General features: G+C 52.3%; 1 protein-coding gene across 3 annotated transcripts in view; it reads right to left on the bottom strand.

The window, feature by feature from the left end:
- The window catches only part of PHF2 (PHD finger protein 2), an 89,504-nt gene extending 72,627 nt beyond the window's left edge, over window positions 1-16,877 (bottom strand). For all 3 annotated transcript variants that reach the window (XM_075433008.1, XM_075433012.1, XM_075433010.1), the window contains exon 1: window positions 16,675-16,877. In XM_075433008.1, the coding sequence (XP_075289123.1) occupies window positions 16,675-16,772 (98 nt within the window). In that variant the 5' untranslated portion in view covers window positions 16,773-16,877. The remainder of the gene's footprint in view (window positions 1-16,674) is intronic.
- Between the last annotated feature and the right edge of the window lie 3,937 nt (window positions 16,878-20,814).

Here is a 20,814-nt window from a genome sequence, read left to right as displayed (position 1 = left end):
AATTATTAACAGAACCCCCCAAACCATTCTTGAGTTTTTCTGTTGTTGAGTTGTGTAATCTGCTCTTGTGCCTTTACATTGTTAGCCTTCAGCACTTCAAATACATTTTTAAATATGTTTTTAAAATATTATTTCAAAATTTCAAACCAAATTTCAAACAATCTAATTATAGATTATGATGATGAGGGGACTGGAGCATCTCTGCTGCGAGGAAAGGCTGAGGGAGCTGGGCTTGTTCAGCCTGGAGAAGAGAAGGCTGAGAGGGGACCTAATAAATGCTTCTAAATATCTGCAGGGTGGGTGTCAGGAGGACGGGGCCAGACTCTTTCCAGTGGTGCCCAGCGACAGGACAAGGGACAACGGGCACAAACTGAAGCAGAGGAAGTTCCAGCTGAACCCGAGGAAGAACTTCTTCCCTCTGAGGGTGATGGAGCCCTGGCCCAGGCTGCCCAGGGAGGCTGTGGAGTCTCCTTCTCTGGAGATATTCCAGCCCCGCCTGGCCGCGGTGCTGTGCAGCCTGCTCTGGGTGACCCTGCTTGGGCAGGGGGTTGGGCTGGGTGACCCACAGAGGGCCCTGCCAACCCCCACCATTCTGTGATTCTGTAAGTACAGTTTTATCACTTTTTATTCCTGTTTCAAGACGGCAAACCGGCTTCACACACATACGTATACGCTTGCATGTCTCCCCACGCCGCTCTCTGCAGCTCTGGCAGACTCACCTCAGCGATCGCTGACCAGTGTGACAGCAGGGGATCCCTCTGCCCGCACCATGCCCGCACTGACGCGCTGCTGAAGTCAGCCATCACGGAGACGGCACGGCGCCTTTCATACGGCAGCTATGATATGTCTCAGAGTGACGGATAGCACATGTGACAGAGGGGGAAAAAAGCACACCTGCACGTTTTGAAAGCAACACACGGTAGTCATATTTACACCATGCAGAGGCAAAACCAAATCGGTTTCCTAAGGCCAGGCATTCAGCTGGTATAAAATAAAGCAGTGTCCTTCATGTTCGTGGACTGGTAACGACCTGTTCCACCTGGTCATTCAACCCTGAAGGTACACGCTTCACTGGCTAACTGGTACAACTGGTCTCCCTTCTGGTCTGCACGGGATTGGTTTCACTTGTACATGCTGTGTGGCATAACGGGTCGGTGACAACGGATCGGTGAGCAGGGCTCGATCCTGGAGCCCCTTCTCTCCCTCTGGGTTTCAGCAGAGCCTCTGTTCACTGAAACGGGTCCCAAGGCTTCGCTGATGAGCGGATTCCTTCCGTGTGCTGCCTTGTTTGGGGTTTATCGTTGCTTATCAGCAATTTTGGAGCACATACCTACACACACCGTATCGGCACGTGTTGCAGTAAGTTGTTCGTTACAGCTTTCACAGCAGCATCTCGTCCAAAGACATCACGCCTTGCAGAAACCAGCAGCCCTGTAGCAGTGCAAGCTCTCAGGGATTTGATAAGCGATTCCTAGAAAATGAATTCACTATAAATTAGCATTGCATCTTACAAAACTGTTCTTCCACGCTCCATTTTAGGATGAAGTCTCAGAGCCTGATGCCGCGCGCACACAGCGTTACTCTCATGACGCCGAGGTGAACTGGAGCTTACTCGTGTGAGGAACACGGCTTGACCGCAGGCGTGACTGCAGCGACGGGGACTTCGATTGCCCGAGGAGGGAGCAGAGGTTCACGCTCATCTTAACCTCGGAAGACGTGCGGCAGGATTTACAGAATGTTCAGTGTGCAGTGGTCTAACCAAAAGCCAGAAGGAAGTGCTGGTCTCGTAGCCGCTCGTATGGAAGGAGGGTGACACCAAACACTCATGAGAGTCACGCATGTCGCGTAAAGCTGAAGTTCAAACAATCCTCCAGAGAAACACAGAAACCCTCTGTAAGGTAAGTCTGCCTAAACCGAAATGCAGGCGGAACCAAAGGAACAGCAGGAAGCAGATCGGGGTTTTCAAGGTTCTGGGAGAGACATCTGACAGACACAAATCTTCTCTGAATATGGGGAAGAAAGACTTGATAAACTCAGAAAGTACCAGAATTTGATTTAAGCAGGCATTCTAAACGGAGCCGTGTTCCCAGCTCCTTTTCGGAGAAACACGCGGCATTCTGCCCGCGACGGCAAGCGCGGCGCCGGGGAGCAGCAGACCTGCCCAGCCGCCGCGACCCCCAGCCCCAGCGCCGGCTGCTACCAGCGCATCCCCAGCTACACCTTTCACACTTCCCTCTTCAAAAAAAAAAAAACAACAAGAAAATCAAAACCCACCGACTTTAATTCAGCTGCAATGGACAAACAAAACAGTATCTCAACCAAGCTCTAAGCGACTCTCAAAACAGAAACTTCCTACTCCTCATTCCCCAGCGTGCCAATTTACTCCTATGTCTTTTTTTTTTAAATCTCTTTGTTCGCTACCTTTTTGACGTTGCTGCAGAAGCCTGTCTTGGCCAGCCAGAACAGACACAATCTTGTAATACTTTCTGTAGTCTGAGAGGAAAGCAAAAGGCAAGCTTCAGAAGTGGCTGTTAGGGCGCATTCATAATGGTCTCACTCTGGCAGTCAAACTGGATGCATTTAAGATGATGCTTTTCTACTCTCTCCTTATCAAATCTTTTATGTGGGTTTGTGCCATTGAAAAGCACAAAAGGTTTAAAAGTTTAAAAAGTAAATTTGAAATCAAATATATTTCATTATATATTTCATTATATATTTGATTATATATTATTATACAGTATTATAGATTATATATTATTATATAGTATTATATAGTATTATAATAATATATATTCTTTGATTATATATTTTATATATCATATACTTGATTATATATATTTGAGCAGTAGCATTTCAAAGTGACCTGTCTAAACCTGATTTCCTTAAGTTTCATGTGATGCCATTACTAGTGAATAATAATGGAGATATCAGCCAGTTTCCGACAGGAAACACATGTCGCGGACTCCTGTAATTTTCAGTCTATTTTCAAATTACTCCAAATGTGTTAAGAACCGCTAACTCCACATTTTTGCAGCTAATTTGGTCCAAACTGACACGGGTACCCCTAAGTTATTTCTTAACAACACACTATTTTGAACTGCGGAGGGGCAGTAACAGGGCCCACAACACACAGCAACACCCAGTGCCTTTAACAACCGACCGCGCTCTCGAGATTGCCCATCGCGATGTGTCCTAGCATCGCGCTGCCGCAAAGTGCCGTTTGCTTCAGCTGAGTCAGGCGGCTGCAAGCTGACAAACACTTGCTGCACGCAATTTATGAAGCAGATTTCCACTTGCTGAAGAACTGTTAAAAAAAATGTAATCCCGTTACATTTTGAGCCGTGGATTAAATGTCTCCACAAAGGCAGTGAATGGCCTTGCTTGTTCACACACCTGGAGCCGCTGGGTCTTCCAGCCCACGGGACTCAGCACGGTACCGAGACCCTGCTATGCTTCTGCAAAGTCGCAGATGAAGCATTGTCTTCACCCTGACACACACCCCTAAGCAAAATTATGTTTATGTTTAACATCCTGCTTTAAAATTATAATTTTAAAATTATAATTTTAAAATTACGTTGCACATATCAAGTCGGTGCATTTACTGGAACTTACATGTAAAAAGAGCAGGAAGATGCAAACCATCACCAACGGCACTTCTTTCCAAAGCTACTTAAGCCAGTATATGAATAGTAATAAATTTTCTCTTTCTCTCCAGACAATTCTTCTGCCTTTTCACAAACACGACATAAAGTGTTAATCTTGTTTCCCTGCTTGTGGCTTACCAACACAAAACTAGAGTTCAGCCTTGCCCCCCTCCAAGGGAAAACCTCACCTAACGAGCGGGCGCCTCCGGTCCACGCGGGCTGGCCTCCCCCCAGCTGCACCGTCGTTCGTTAGGTCACCGCGGTGCTCTCCGAGCAGCTTCTGTCCCCAGGAAGCCCCGCGGCAGGAGCAGGCGCTGGGCCGGGGGCTCTGGGGCTGGCAGCCTCTGTGGCAGCGAGCCCTGCCAACAGTTCTGCTTCCAGCGCCATTCCGGAGCTCCCAAAAGAAACACAAAGCTCAGAAAGAGCAAAGGAAAAGCAGCAGCAGCCAGCAGGTTTGGGCTGTGTCCGTCAGCTGTGAGAGCAGCTCTGAAAACGCAGTATGTGCCTGCTCGCTGCTAAATTCAGTTTACGCGCTGCTCGGAAACACCTCCTTGAAGGCAACTTCTCTTGCTGACGCCATTCGCCAGCTCTCTCACCACGAAAGCGCAGACATGAACATTCCGAACGCCATTTGCAGCAAGCACTTCGCATCTGTGAAAAAATTCCTCTCACCAAAGCAGAAGATGACGACTCTGCTTGTTCTGCCTCCTAAAAAAAAAACAACCAAGCAAACAAAAAAAACCCAACTAACCAAAAAAAAAAAATCGTCAGCCCTTCCCTGAGGAAAGCCTGCCAGGAAAAAGCATGGGCTTGATGAATTAGAAACTTCACGGCTTGGCTTGTCATTTCTTTAACATCATGGGTCAAAGCATCTCTGGTTCAACCGCTGCGTTGGGTTGATCATGTCCTGCTGTCCTTTATCACGGAAGCACAGAGGGACCACTCCAGCTACTGCTTGCTCCAGCCCCTTGAGCAGCTCTCCGACAGTACTGAAGTAATGTTTCGGTTTCAGCAATGACTCAATTGCAGCGTTTTTTAAATGGAAAAATCTCGCAGCATCATAAAAAGCTCTATAAACAGCGTACGGGGCTGAAGGAGCTGGTTGGGCGAGGCGGTGAGCAGCCGGGCAGCGACCTCGCAGCCGACGACACGCACATGGCCGCAGGCGACGGCCCCTGCTCGGCGTCAGGAGCATCCCACCCGCGACGGGACGCGGCCGGCACGTCCCAGCGCTCGGGCTGGCCGCCACCGCCACGGGCAAACGATGGGAGCTCGGCGCAGCCCCGGTTTGCCAGCGGGACCGGAGCACTCTGCCAGCAGCAGACTGGGTGCGGGACTGAGCCTTACACCCTCTCCTCAAAGCTGTGCTGCACGTCTTCGCTCGTGGCTTCTCTGGATGCCTATCGACACCAGCCTTCTCGCCGCCTCCCGGCCCAACACAGCTCGCAGACATCTGGAGTGAGTCTGAAACACAAACATCCACTTTGCAGTGATGCCCACAGTGTCCAGCGAGGACAACGGACCACTTCCAGCTTGAAAACCAACAGAATAAAATCACAGCACCTGAGAATCAGCTCACATATTTATTTTCTCAGTTACAGTGAGGAAAACACAGCTGATCAAAGCCAAACCTTTAAGTTACACAAGAAGTAAAATCAGGTAACTTTTGCTGAGAAAAAATGAAACCCCAAACGAAATCCCAAAAACCTCCAGAAGAGCCAGCAAATGACATTACCCGTGTTTCTGATAGCAGCGTTCCAGAAACCACAACTTGTACGCAGATTTGTTGATTCAAATAGCACGTATAACGAAAGCTAAATATTCTGACACACTCCGAAAAATCACAGTGGATTGTCACTTCTCTGCCACGCCGCATCACTGCCAAGCTGCAAAGGAGCGCAGTATGTTCAAGACGCGCGTTCTGCCATAAAGAATCATTTTCTTCAGATACCAAATAAGAAAGGAAGACTCCACGCAAGCACAAGTTTGCTGGGCTTCTACCAAACAGGAATACTGCAGAGGCTGTTGATGCATACTTGCCGCACAGCGTAAGTCAGTGTCAGGCCGAAGGGGAGCTAAGGGGATGCCTGCAATAGCAAATTTGGATTAATTTGGATTTGGGGGCAACTGAAGCCGTCAGCCAGATGTCAGGATGGGAAATCTAGCAAACCCAGACCCCGGCACTGCTACCAGACCTGCCTGGTCCTCCTCTGACTCGGCCTTCCAGAAAAACTTTCACTCCCCTTCCTCTTCCAGAGATAAACTATTCCTTTTCTTCATTATATTACATATTACACTTAAAATCTCAACGTATTAATTGAAGCGCATGTATGGGAGAGAGTTAAACCAACCCCAGCCACAGAGAGGTTAACTGATTTGACAAAAACTCAGGATGAAAGGGAGAGCAAAGCCAGTAACGAAACCTTGCAGTCCCATCTCTCTGTCCTCTGCACTGACCTCTGCGTTTAACCAGTACGTCTGACAACATCAGCGTCAAGTATTTGACACAGAGGTCTGACTGCGAGGATTCACACGGCGGCTTTACGTCCAGAGCACCTTTAGCTCTGCGATTCTACGCAACACGCAGCTGCGTCGTACCGCGCCTTTCACCCAACTCCAGCTGCACTGCCAACAGCAGAGGAAAATGCCGAAGAACCAAGGAGAGCAGAAAGAAACAAAACAGGTTTTTAGGCTGTTGCATTGAACAGAACTTAGCATCACCAAACCCAGCCTGGGCAGACCGGCACAGGGCACGGCCACGGCTGCAGCTCCCGCGGGCACCACGCTGCGCAGCCGGCCCCACGCCACGGGCACCACGCTACTGACCGGATCCTCGCGGCTGGTTTTACCGACGCCGTGGGCCTCTCGTACAAACTTGGCTCGGCTTCACTACTTCGTCCCCAAGATCTCAGGAGATGATCGCTATAGGATGGAAGGAACAGGCACGTTTTGATGACTACAGCTACGTCATTAGTAAATCCAGGATTGCTCGAAGATGTGGGAGCAAAACTGGAGGGGACTGTGGGCAACACAGCTGTGGATGAAAAATATATTACCATTTCTGTTACTATTTGTAAAGCATAAACTGGAAGACGGTTGGTGCAGAAGGCACCGTACATCAGGACACACGCTCTGTTCCGAATGAATACAGAAGGCTCTGAAGAAGCTGAACGCGTTATTTCTCTTAGTTCTTTGGAAACCTAGAGAATTGCTTACATGGGACTCTTACAAAATAAGCAAGTATTTTAGAGCCATTTCACCTCCACCATTCCGGCGTGCCTTTGGCAGGGCTCGGGCAGGATTATTCTCCTGTAGCACTGTTCAATGCCCTGTCGTGGTCTGAAGTTTTATCACAAAGTTTTACCCTCTCTCAAACACCAGACCAGACTGAGCAGAGAACGTGAACCCTTAGCTCTTAGCAGAAGGCTCTCAAAACGTTGATGGAAAAATCTGACTGAGAAAGAGGGCTCTTCAACTCCACTAACAAAAGAGTAAGATATAACACCTGGAAGCTGAAAATAAGCAAACTTCGATTGGAAATACAAGTGATTCTTCCAATAATGAAACACTAAACCATTGGGACAACTCCTTAGTGGGTTTGTTGACTTTTCCTCAAGAGTTGCTGTGCTTTCATGCGGCCGATGTGATCGTTCTGATGCAAAAAAGTGGTTGATAACCTATGTAAGAGTTCGGTACACTGTCAAGCACCATGCTGGCATTAGTAACTGTGAATTCACAGGATCTCCTCAGAACAAGCCTGAACGTTTCGAGATCTCCTCAACCGTCCAAGCAAGAGTAAGCCCACCTATTTCAGAACAGAAGTCTCGTGTTCAGCTGTAAGGAAACGGCATCCTGCTCTTTCTCAGACCTCTAATGCTCTCTACCATCTTTAAGCCTCTCAACAGTAAAGCTTAACTGAGAGGCCTTGTCTCCAGACCAGAAATTAGTCAGGTCTTTACAATGATTAATCCTTGGTCAGCATCTAAATGCACAGTAGAAGCTCTGGTGTTTCATAGACAAGGAGCAGGGATGAGCGAGTTGAGACTGCCCAGAGGTTGCCTATGGACTCTTTTTCTAGCTGGACTACACACAGCGGGAAAGCAGCCTTCGGTTATCTGGTCATCCTGCGGGTCTTGCTGCTTCTGATGGCACTTCTGTGACCTGGATTCCTGAAGTGACCGTGGAAGAAATACTTAACAGCGCTGCAAGTCTGCCATTCTTTGCTCAATCAGTATTCATTCAGGTATCCAGCAAGATTCCCCACCACGGCAGCATCCTTCAGTTCCACCAGAAATACTTCCAGGACAGGAATTCATATGCTATACCTACAGCGGTCTGTAAGGAGCTGGATGTTCAAGCGGTCCTGTTCCCGATTAATTCCAGCCAACAAACTGCACGTTTTAGCTAAAAAAAATTTAAAGTACACTAGATACACTCTAATTTTACACTCCTTAGCAACTGCTGCAATTGTATTTTAGCGTATCTAGTGATCACGAATGGAGAGAAAGAAAATCACGGTGACCCAGGAGACACTCTCCCTGTTCAGACACAGGCCAAACAGCAACAGAAGTCCAAGCCCTTTCGCTTCCCCCTTCCGCCCCGACGCAGAGACCTCGGTGAGATGTTCAACAGAAGGCATAAAGTGTTGCTTATACCCTGGCTGTGGGGACTGCATTCCCGAATAACGATCGCCGGCTGCTTCACGTGCTCCCACGTTCTCCTGCGTCCGTCGCAACCGTACTGGAAGCCACGCGCAGTCTGTGCTGTATCTGGCACCAGCAGGCGAGGCTGCCCAGCGCCAGGCACGGACAATGAGACACTGTTCTGCACCGCGGCGGCAGCGGCACAGAGCTGCGCCGAAAGGGTCAATCACAACCACATGGCCCACATTTAATGAGTGTATTTTTATACACAGGAACAATCCCAAATGCATACCAGCATCATTCGTACTCCCCGCGCAGATCCCACGAAAACCAAAGATAGCATCTGGTCAGGCAGACCACTCTGCTGTCCACACGCAGTGTAACACGGTGTCACTGTGCCCAAGCAGCACAGGGAGATCATTTTTTTTAAATAACGGGTACTTATTAACCAGGGTTTTTTTTAAATCATTATAATTTGGCAGTATCGAGTCCAGCTTTTCCAGACCAATGAATGGCACGTATGACATAGGAACAGTGTTCCTGCCAATTTTCACATTTCCATAACCATTGAGATGTGAACAGCAAAAAAGGAGGTTTAAAAAAAAATCACAACTAATGGCTTCTAGCAGAAATACCTCACTTTTATTTTTTTTAAACTTGTTACATCCTTTCAGTCTGCCAGATGAAAACTTTAAGGACAAATGCTCTCTCTGAGTAAATATATCGTATTTTTGGCTACTAGAGGAAAACACCATGAAATCCATTAGCAACGCAACGAAAACACAATGGCAACTGTAATTCCAATTGCCCTCATATAGTTGTAGATTATCAGACCAACAAATATGAAATCTAAAAATATTTTTGTTTCTGTAAGTCGCCACGCGGCCGGCAAGTGCGGTCCCGGGGACACCACTGTCCCTCGGAGAGTGTTCTTCAAACGGGGCTGAGCTACTCAGCCGTTACATCCCTCAGGAACGAGCCCACGCGAGAGACCTGGCAAAGTCTGCTGAAAGCCTTGTTATTGCCAATATATTCTCTCTGGAAGGTATGGAGATGTAACAAACAGCTAGGTGACAGCTTAAAATAGGCTGCGCATAACGCCCTAAAATAGATTGTGCACAGTCTTTTTGTTTTCAAATAAAAATGTAGAAAGGAACGACTATTCATAGCACTCAGCCAGTATAAGAGTTTCTAACGCAGCAAGGGTAAGAGCTGCTAATGAACACCCACACTACAGCGTTCCCAGCCCCAGATACGACACATAAAATGGTTACTGTGAAAAATCCAGTTGATTTCAAGGAGTTAGCTCACCTATATCACAAGAAAGCCTCCAGCGCTGCTGTAGTTTATCTTTATGGGATACTTTTGATGTCACAAACCACTTCTAACAAAATGTTTTGAGGAACTGTAAAATAGTTTAGACACACAAATTCCTGACGAACAGGAAAATAAGTCATCACAGCTAGAAAGTTTCTGCCATTTAGCTGACGGAGCCTTGTTCATCGAAAGAACATTGTAGCAAGACGGGATTTCATGTTTGCACCCAGACATATTTCTGAAAAATGACATTGCTGTAACTTCTCTGCTGCAAAGCCAGCACCCGCTCCGGCTGCTCACCAAACGCAGCGGAAGGCTCGGGCTGCTGAGGAGCACTCCCTAATTCTCTCTTTCAAATTTTTCTTTGTTAATTAAACACGAATTGTGCTCGATAGCCATAACATTTTATCCTCTCAGAGGTAAAATCTGAGTAACTTCAGAAGTAAAACTCTCTGAAATCAGAAGAACCTTAACAGGTGACACCCTCCAGTGACCTGCACGTGCTGCCAGGCACCAGCGTACCGGGCAACGTACCCGTAGGCCAGCTCTTCCCACCCTTCTTATTACCGAGACTTGGATTTTCTAGCGCATGCTTTAATTTGGAGAATAATTCCTCGATTTCTGAGCCGCCACATCAAAACCCCGATGCCTGGGCCTGCCAAGCACTCACGACACCTAAATTCCCACCTGCATAAACTGGAGCCATCGGTTCTTTTCCCAGCCAGACCCGACGCCTCAGTTAAACACTTTTTCAGGCTGAAACCTCCAGGTCTCCCGACAAGCAAGCTTAAATACAAGACACCGGGCGCTGTCAGCCTAGAGGTGTCTCGCCAGTAGATGCTCAGACCTACAGCAAAGAACTGATCAGCAGAGAAACGTCCGTTCTGCTTCAGAGGCCGCTTCGCAGACCCAGGTGCGGCACGGACATCCACGGAAAACCTGCCCACTGCCGAGGCAGCGGCCCAGAAGAGAACCACAGCCTCCGAAGCGGGGAAGCTGACGTGCTTTTCGCACGCACACCTAAACACAGCGTCTGTCTTACCATTTCGCAAGCGTGCTGTGCCCAGGGCTCTTCCCGGCCATGCCAGCATTACAATATCACCGTGGAGAAGGCAGGGGTGAACCTCAATTTCCATGCAAACTTCTTTTTTTTTTTTTGAGTAAGAATTCAACCCTTTCAATTTACACCACATACAAGCTGCCAAATCTCTAGCATACCTGCTCTGCAGTATAAAACTGCAGATAAAACTTTGCATTTGGAAATCTGCTACACAAATGGGGACTATACTTTTAACGGCCGGTCGCAAAGTATTCTTGCAGCTGCAACGGCCCGAGAGACTCCCCGAGGTCGACAGAAAGTTTTAACGGCATGCTAACACGCTGACATATTTTTCCATTCTGAATCTCAGGCTCTTTCTCAGAGCACAAATGGATGCAAAATGGTAAGACGAGAAGTTTATCCGGCCACGCCAAAGGACCAAGGACACGACACTGGCCGGCAACAGGCAGAAGCGACTCGCTTCACCGTCTGGCCAGACTCCCGATGCTCCGGAAGCTGGTGCTCGTCATCACCGCGGGACCACGCAACAGGACACGGCAACAAACCCAGCATCGGTGCTGGGACAAGTGTGCCACGTGCTTCTCCCTTCGTGCAGCCCCAGACATTTAAAAAGAATTTTAAAACAGATTTAAAATGGATTTGAAACGAAAAAAGCTTCTTAAGTTCTCCAAACAGCTTTCAACCTACAGAATAAATAATGCGATGTTACTGAAAGGAAGGTTAAAGTGACAGCGATTTCAACCTACAGACGAGTAGGATTTCAACAGTTTTATCTCAAGTCCAAATCTTCTTCACATTCCATACTGACAACCCGTATCTTTAAAAAAAAAATAAAATAGTCGGTGTTCTGGTTTGTCTGGGTTGTTTTCCTTCTAAGGCAAATTTTACCCGCTGAAGTGGCCATGTGGACACTTTGTCCAGAATAATTAGTGTGCTCTGTGCGCTCTACGAAATAATTTCTAAATAATCTGGTTTTCTTTTTCTGCTGGACTAGAGCAGGCCTAAGGGACAGCATCCTGGTACAGGTATCGGCACGGCCTAGTCGCAAGAGCTGCGCCGGTCAATCTCCCAGTACAGCCGAGGCTGTGACGCTGAGCAACTCTTCGGGAAAACTTGAAATAATCTTAAATACATAGTTACTGGAAAAACTTACATACCTCACTCCTATCTCAGCTGCGCACACGAAAGGAAATCATTCTGTGCACGGCACAATTAACCTTGGTAATTCCCTCTGCTGTGATAATACTAAGGCAAACAGCACTGTATTTTTAGGATTATCTTCATCTTCAAATTTTACCCCAATTTCCAAATGTGGCCACAGCTAGTGATAAGCCTATGCAAAAGCGAGGAGCCAGAGGCTGCCACGCAAAACTAGACCTATTTCAAAAAGGGACGATGCTGAACGCTCCAGTGGGAGAATAAAATCCCCCCATACGCAGGGTTCTGCGGTGTAACCGACAAGCGCGTTTCTTCATCCAGCTCCAGCTCCTCCTGCGCATCGGGGCACCCTGATTAGCAGCACCCCTCACGATTTTACGCTGCCACGGGAACCGTGTGAACTACCCTTAGGTAACTAACCCTTTTGCCATTTGACTAAGTTATGTACTTCAGCTTTGCCCGGGACAATAAGCTTCAAAGTTTAAATATCCACTGGGCAGAAAAATAAGACACAAAAATACTTGCTGTTTTATTTAGCGAGTGATTGTTATGATGCCATCCTGCAACACCAGGTGCAGGTTATGAGAACTGTTAACAAAACACCCACTGCAGAGAAAATAAATAATTTACCTTCCTTCAGCAACAGCTGTAATAAATAACACAGGACAGACTTCTAGTTGAACAAAGTTGGACAAAAGGACTCGCCTTGCCTTGACTACTCGGTTCCGTAGCACTCCCGTGACGGACGAGATGCTTGGAGACCTGCTGCTCACCACGACTTCTTCCCGCCCGCGGAGGCTCGCGTTCGCAGCCTGCCAGCAAAGCCCCGCGAGCTGCCTCCACCGCAGCGAAGGTGCGCAGCAACCGCGGGCAGCCCCAGCCCAGCGGCTCCCAAACCGCTCGCCGCCTCGGGGACCACGACCAGCCCCACCACCCACGGGCCGAGGAGCAGGCAGGGCTCATCATGACCCATCTTGTCCCACGCCACCCAACACCAGCCCGTGGCACAGGAAACATCACCCGCGTAAAGTCATTTGGCCACTGCCACAGAGCGACTGCCTGGGCGCCTGCTGATTCACAGCATCTTCATCCACCAGCACATAACTCCTCCTCCTCCTCTCCTGGCCCTCCCCGAGTCCAAAGAGCCATCTCCCTGGCCAAGGGGCTTCAGAGCCGCCAGCCATCGGCTGCTGCCCAGGCAGGAGACCCGAGGGGCGAGGACATAACACAGCCGTACCGCGGCAGAGCAATGGAGGGGCCAGCAACGCACGGAGCACCGCGGCCGCCTTGTTCAGGGAAGGAAAGGACTAGAAGCGACCGAGGTGCGTGGGACTTCATCAGACCAAACATCCACACCGAAGAGCGTACGGTCTTCACAAACAGAGTGAAACAACCCCACTGTCTACTTCAGCGTTATCTTCCTTTTGCCTGTAAGCTCACCTCCATCCTCTCCAGACAGAGCTCGAAGCTGCTTGTCTCGAGCAGACGGAACTGACTGGAACCCAACCTAAGGAAAAGCCACCAGCAGCATTCTGTGAACATACTGGTGGCTCCACAGCTCAACACGCTTCATCAGCACCCTCCAAGGGTCTCTGACGATGGGTGACACACGGACTCGTAACAGAGGAGCTCAGAAAGCTTTCAGAAAGGAAGGAACAGAGCTAGCGATGACAAGTTCTTTACTCTTTCTTCTACAGATCAGCAACACCACGCGGGCAAGGCTGCCAGCACCAAGCAACGGTTTCTACGGAAAGCTCTAACACGGCTTCACAAGAGAAATCCGCCCTGAAAGAGGCAACAGGAACGATCGGTGAAACCTAAGAGCCCCGGAGAACCCCGAATCCATCCCTCTGGCACTGGTGCCAGGAAGCTACACGGCGCGGTGATTTCCAAACCGTGGTCAACGGCACGTCAGCAAGCTGCCGAGGACTCGGCGGCGGTGTGGAGAGCGCTCGGCCGACGCGTGCAATGGCTCCATCTCCCCGTTTCCAACTTCTAGGCAGTGAGAAATAAGTTTGACTTGCGACTGATACTTTTACAATGTGAATTTACCACAGGAACCGCTCACATTGCCGCAGAGATGTCACCCAGCCTCAGATGCGAGGGAGACCATGACTGCCACGTGAACAAAACCACGAAAAACATTTCTTTAAGTATTTGGGAACTACCCTCAAGAAGGCAGCGTCAAAACACCTGATTTGCTTCTACAAAACCAAAATAGAAATTAACATTTTTTTCTTCCGAAACACACACTGTATGGCATATTAAAATGAGATGTAAGTACGATTAAACAATTAACAAACTGAGCAGCCCTCCTTAGCGGTACGCAGCTCTGCACACTTGCTTCTTCTTGGGAGCAGCACAGTTACCACTACGAGGGCTCCGAGTGTCTAGGAGAGAGACGGGACAACTCTACACAACTCAATCCCGATTTTTATTTCTCTTTGTTGATTATTTGTTTGTTCACAGGTAAGCACACAGGGACATATGCACGCTGTTTTCTACTAAACCACTCAACGCACTTCTCCAGCGCCATTATCTCAGGTTTCGACGTGGTGAGAAGTCTCCTCCTGCTCAGTTTACTTTAAAATCCATCTCTGGGTGCAACGGTGAGCTCAGCAAAAAGGGCCCAACACCCCTGCCACCGAGCTACAATTCAATTCCGTCTCTCAATACCACAGAATCCAATACCTTTCTCTGTGCACGTGGGACGTTGCCCCCGAGCTGTCCACGATCATTTTCTCAATCGGTGACAACTAATCACTTTTCACCAGCTTTAATCAAAATCCACCACCGGTTGCAGGCAGCAGAACTCCTGTTGCTGTTCAGCTCGTCACGAACCCGCTCTACTTTGTGTGAACACCTTAATTTTTCCACATTCTCAAGCCCTCCGAGCTTCAAGCGCATGACACTCGAGGCTTCCCTCCAGCCTCTACATCCACCTCGCCATGAATCACAGAACCACAGGTTGGAAAAGACCTCCAAGATCACCAAAAGACCTCAAAGATGACCAAAAGACCTCCAAGACCACCAAAAGAAAGATCTCCAAGACGGCCAAAAGGCCTCCAAGACGGCCAAAAGGCCTCCAAGATGACCAAAAGAAAGACCTCCAAGATCACCAAAAGACCTTGAAGATCACCAAAAGACCTCCAAGAACACCAAAAGACCTCCAAGACCACCAAAAGAAAGACCTCCAAGATGACCGAAAGACCTCCAAGATCACCAAAAGACCTTGACGATCACCAAAAGACCTCCAAGATGACCAAAAGACCTCCAAGATCACCAAAAGACCTCCAAGACCACCAAAAGACCTCCAAGACCACCAAAACACCTCCAAGACCACCAAAACACCTCCAAGACCACCAAAAGAAAGACCTCCAAGATGACCAAAAGACCTCCAAGATGACTGAAAGACCTCCAAGATCACCAAGCCCCCCCTTGCCGCCCATGCCTCGGCCTTAACGAACGTGGGCCTGGCGCGTGGAGCGCCCACCGCCTACGTCGGCCCTGGAGCCGTTGGCTCCGGCGTCCCGCTTCGCGCTTCCACGCCGCTTTTGACCTCCTCGGCAGAACACCGTCACTCAGCCCGCGGCGACGTTCCCGGGCCGGTTCCGGCGTGCGCGGGGCGTTGTGGGGAACAGGGGCAGCTGACCCAGGGCCAGCTACTCCCCGGCGGCTGTCGGAGGGTGCGTAAGGCGGAGAAGGGCCGCGGCTCAACCTCACCCGACACCTGTCACAAAAAGCGATTCGCTGGGGTTTCATTTCACTTTTCGCACTCGGAGCCCTGGCGGAGAGCTGCCGCCGAGCTCGGGCCCCGCCGCCGAAGCGACTTTCTCAGGAAATCCCGCGGATTTTTACGCCCCCGGCTCCCCAAGCCGCCAACTTCCCCCCCCCTCTCCTCGCAGGGGACGCAAACACCGACCGGCCCGGCCGCCCGCCCTTTGTCCGCCGCCGCCCCGGCGCTTTGGGGAGAACCGAGCCGAAAAGAGGAGCCCTCCGCCCCGGCCCGCCCTGCCCGGGCTCCCCCGCCGCCACGCCAGGGCCCGGCCCGGGGGCGGGGGTCGGCGGCAGGGGCCCGGCGCCCGGCTCCCCCCCACCCCGTGAGGGGCGGCGAAGGCCCGGCGGGGCGCCGGGGCGGGCTCCGGGCGAGCGGGCTCCCGCCCGGCGCTGAGGGGGCTTCCCCTCGCCCCGCCAAGGGTTAAGCCGCAGGGCCGGCGCGGAACGATGGCAGCCCTGTCAGCCGGGAAACACCCCCCCCCCGCCGCCCCGGGGAGCCGCGCAGGGCCGGGGATTGGGGGGGGTGCCCGGAATGCCGGCCCGCCGCGCCCGGAGCCCGCTGACAGGGCGGCGCGGCCCCGTCTTCCGCCGAGCCCCCCCCCCCAACCCCGCCGCCCCGCTCGGTTCCCCCGGGCGTGCCGCGGCCGGGGACCCCCCCCCCCCCCCCCGCCGCCCCGCCGGCCCGGGGCCCTGCCGCCGTGCGGGACGCGGAGCACCCCGGCCGGGAGAGCCCGCCGCCGCGCTGCCATCGCCAGGAACCATCCCCGAGGAAGGCACAATGGCCCCCCCCCCCCCCCCAACCCCGGTGACACCGGAGCCGCGGGGATAGGGGGGGGAGTCGCGAGGGGAATCCAGCGAAATTTACAAAACAAAACACACGAAAGAAGGAGAAAAAAAAAAAAAATACAACGGGGAGCGAGCGAGCGAGAGACGGGGGCAGAGTGGCTCCTCCTCCTCCTCCTCTCCAAAAAGGCCCGGTGGAAAACTGCACTCGGCGGCAGCTCCGGAGCCCGGCGGGGAAACGGCGGCGAGGGGCGGCGGGAGGGGGGGGGGGAGCCCGAGCTCTTTGTGTTACCTGCCGTGAAACCAGTCCTTGCAGGCATCGCACTCGATCATGAAGCGGGTTACGTCGTAGGGCAGCCTGCAGATGCAATAGACGGGCACCGTCGCCATGTTAGCTCCCTCCACGAACAAGGCACGGCCGGCCGGGGGAGCGGGGCTGGCGGCGGCTCCTGCCGCGGGGCTGGCTCCGGTCGCTGCTCTCCGCGGAGACGGGAGGGGGGAGAAAGGAGAAAGGGGAGGGGGGGGTGAGGGGAAGGGGGGGGGGGGGAGAGAAAGGGGGGGGGAAGAGAAAGAGGGGGGGAAGGGGGGGGAAAAAAAAAGGGGAAAAAAAAAACCACCCAGATAATGCAATTACGGCTCCTCAAGGGCGGGCGAGCAATGTCAGGAAAATAAGAAAGGGCTTCGCAAAGTTTGGCTGCATGGCTCCTCCGGCTCCGCCAGCGCCGACCGGACTGGGGCTCTGTTTTTTTTTTTTTGCCTTTTTTTTTTTTTTTTTTTTTGGTTGTTGTTGTTGTTAAATGATTATTATTCAAAATGTTTGGCGAAACGCATTCTGTTGCGTGCCCCCTGGTGACAGCACAGCACCGAGGCTTTCCGCAAACGCTCCGAAACGCGGCCCTGGCCTCCCCGTCTCCTTACGTCAGCCGGCAGCAGCGCCCGCTTCCTCTGCCGGGGCCGGGGGCTGCCCGGGGGGGCCGGGGGGGTTTCCCTCCTGCCTCCCCTCGGGGAGCCCTTCTTAAGGAAAGCGGCCCGGGGGGCGGCCGTGCCCCCTCCCCGAGGGGGGTTTGGGGAGGTCCGGCCCGGGTAGGGTAGACGGGGGGGGGGTCCCCTCGGGGTAACGAGGGGTCGTGGCGGGGTCCGACCCGCAGAGACCACCCGCCGATGGGCCGCTGCCCGGGTGAGGGTCCGGGGACACGCACCGGCGTTGAGAAAGGGAAATAACTGTCTTATTAGTTGGGAGAATTCCATTACCGCTTTTAAAGTTACCCACCGGCGCCGGCGGCAGCTGCTGCGAGTAGGGGTGCTACACCAGAGAGACGAGGAGTCACTGGGGACCTTAGAAATGCCTATAAATATCTGCAGGGTGGGGGTCAGGAGGATGGGGCCAGACTCTTTCCAGTGGTGCCCAGCGACAGGACAAGGGGCAACGGGCACAAACTGAAGCAGAGGAAGCTCCAGCTGAACAGGAGGAAGAACTTCTTCCCTCTGAGGGTGACAGAGCCCTGGCCCAGGCTGCCCAGGGAGGCTGTGGAGTCTCCTTCTCTGGAGATATTCCAGCCCCGCCTGGACGCGGTGCTGTGCAGCCTGCTGTGGGTGACCCTGCTTGGGCAGGGGGTTGGGCTGGGGGACCCACAGAGGTCCCTTCCAACCCCACCATGCTGGGATTCTGTAACTCACGCCTGCGAAGACAACGCACACCGGACCCTGGCTTCCTCCCGGACAGAGGTGGGCCAGTGGCCAGGGCGAAGGAGGAACCGTCGGGTCCCAACCTCGCTCCCCCTGGACGCCGGGGCTCTGGAGGGGGTTAAACCAGCCGTGCTGCGGGGTACCTGGGGGGGACATGTGTGCCAGAGCCTTTGAGAAGCGCCAGGGCTTCCTACGAAGCGCTCGCGAGGGGAGTCCCGACCGAGAGGCGGTTTGAACTCCAGCTGGGATGGATTCGGCATCTTGGGTCCGTCTCATTGCGGGTGGGAGCTTCTGTTTGTCTCCGAGTGAAAAAAGAAAACGGACATTTCTCCGCCTTTTTTCGTCAGTCTGCAAAAATCCTCAGGAATCACCGGTGGAGAACAGGGGAGATTCAAGGGGCCGAGTAACTTCGGTTCGAAGTTTGCCTACGGAGAGAAGGCCGCTGTCGGCATAGGCAGAACCTGTGCTGGACGATTGAAGAGGGACGGTCAAAATGATACGACTTGCCTTGCCCGCCGAATTGAGAAGCGGCAGCAGCGGCTCTCGGCCGGGGTTCGCGCAGAGCTGCGTGCGGAGTCGTGTCGGAGGTGGCACGCTCTGGTCCAGCGCGGATGTTTACGAGAGCCGGCTGAAATATCTGACATAGCTCAAGGTGCGGTAATGCGGGGGGAAGATGACAGGCCTGCGTTTTACATCGTGACTCAGTTGTTTTGAATGACGTGTTTTGAACGTCTCAGGACGCACAAAGGGGCCTATTTTCTTCGTCGCGCTGAGCGGCGTCAGTATCTGCCCTCTAAAAATCGGACCTCTTTGAAGTTTAAATTGACCTGTCGTGATTCCAATGGCTCAGAGCTTCAACCAGAAAGCAGAGGAGCAAGTTCTAGGGGGTAAAGCAGGGCGAGGAGCGACAGCTTGGGAACCATCGCGAGAGTTGCACGCGCCTCTACAGCGTCCGTTCGCTGCTCGCCAATGCCGAGCGCATCTACCAGCACCGCTCGGCTCAGGGCTCGAGCAGAGCTTTCAGCGCTTCTGATGCCCTTCGGTACAGGACGGACATGGGGGAACTGGGCTTCGTGCCTCTGCGTGCCCAAAATGCACGAACCTGCAGCCTGGAGCACCAGGGGACACATGGTCCCCGTAGATATTTCCATGCTACTGTAGAGGAGTAAACCAAGTTATCTGTTCTCTTTTATCCCCTTGACCTTATCTACTCTGGAAGCAAATGTTTGCAAAGAAGGCACCTATGAAACCAACCTTGAAACGGCGGGGATCGTGGAGCTGCGGCAGGAGAGGGGCCAGCAGACCCTTCGTGAGACCGGTATTTTCGTTTGGAGGAGCGTGGAAGCACTTGCAAGCGGAGCAGCTCATCCACACCACGTTCTGCGCTCATCTCCCGCACCCAACTGTTTCAGGGGCTTTGCTCACACCAAGCTTGTGCTATCCACGAAAAATTACATCCTCGTCGCCTTCCCCGGAGTTCCACGAGCACCTCCGTGAGCACAGCCCCGTTTCCCGCGCACCGCCCGAAATCCCGGTGTCAGCGCGTCTCCGCTGCAGCCGCCGCTGAGCCGACCCCTCCTAACACCGCGGGCGGTTTGGTGGCCACAACAAAGAGAGCTGGGCGGCACGAGGGCGTAGCCAGACTCTCCTCTGCGTCGGGGCCGGAGCAGCTTACGGCTCCTCCGCCATCCCGCGCTGCTCCTCGGGCGACGGCTGTGTCCCAGAGCCGAGCCGCGCTCGCCCTGTCTCCATTTTTACTCCTTTCCTCTGCAGAGTCGGTTGCGTTACCTTACGTCGCGCTGGAGGTTGCTGGAGCCGACATCGCCGATGTTGCGCGGGAGCAAATTACGGGAGACTCGGTGGCTCTGTTCTGGCAACTCGGACATCCTACTAATGGTTTTTCCAGGGATTAGCAGGCAAGGAAACTAGTTGGTGAGGCTGTCTCATCGTCCTGACTCTTCCGTGAGTACTTCAGTCCAGAAGCCACGCGAGGAGGGTGCTTGGCTGCTCTCGGGCAGGGAGGGGTGCGTGGCGGAACTACGCCAAGATGCCTCACCAAAACATCATCGAGTTAACTTTTTTGAAATGTTGAACTGAGTTTTTAATGCACTCTTGTTAAGCCAATTGCAAAAAAAGTCAGCAGCATAGGCCAAAGCAGATATGCAGAAGACCCCTGCATGGTGGTCGCAGACCCTGCGGGCAGCGGGCCGTTGGGCGGTTGCATCGCTGGCACAGTGCTAGGAGCCCAGGGACCATCGCACGGAGAGACCTGCTGCTGTCGTGGAGCACAAGGGAGAGGACAAGACTTCTCGGGAGCGTTGAAATGACCTGGAGCAGAAGTCTCACTGATGGTGACATCCTGGAGCAGACACTTCAGAAGAGACTCCATCCATTCCTTCACTTGGAGCAGCTCACGGTACCGAGCCCTCCGGTCCCAAGTCTGGCACGGTGCTCAGGCTTGGTCATAGAGGGAAGAATCTCTATCATTTTTTGAGCTTCCCAGATTTTCTTACCATTTTGTAGTGTTCTTCCTACAGATTTCCTCTGCAACGATATATACAAGGTGCCTTGGTTTTATGATGCGCTGTGGCTTCAGACACGTTGTCCCCGTAGTTATTTCCATGCTGCTGTGGAGAAGTAAACCAAGTTATCTGTTGTCTTTTTTTCCCCTTGACCGTATCTAGTCTTGAAGTAAATGTTTGCAGAGAAGCTACCTATGAAAAGCTGGACATGACCCACCAATGTG

This window comes from Opisthocomus hoazin, chromosome 11 (genome assembly GCF_030867145.1).
Source record: "Opisthocomus hoazin isolate bOpiHoa1 chromosome 11, bOpiHoa1.hap1, whole genome shotgun sequence".
NCBI classification, from domain to species: domain Eukaryota; kingdom Metazoa; phylum Chordata; class Aves; order Opisthocomiformes; family Opisthocomidae; genus Opisthocomus; species Opisthocomus hoazin.
This window is presented reverse-complemented; position numbering and strand designations above follow the sequence as displayed.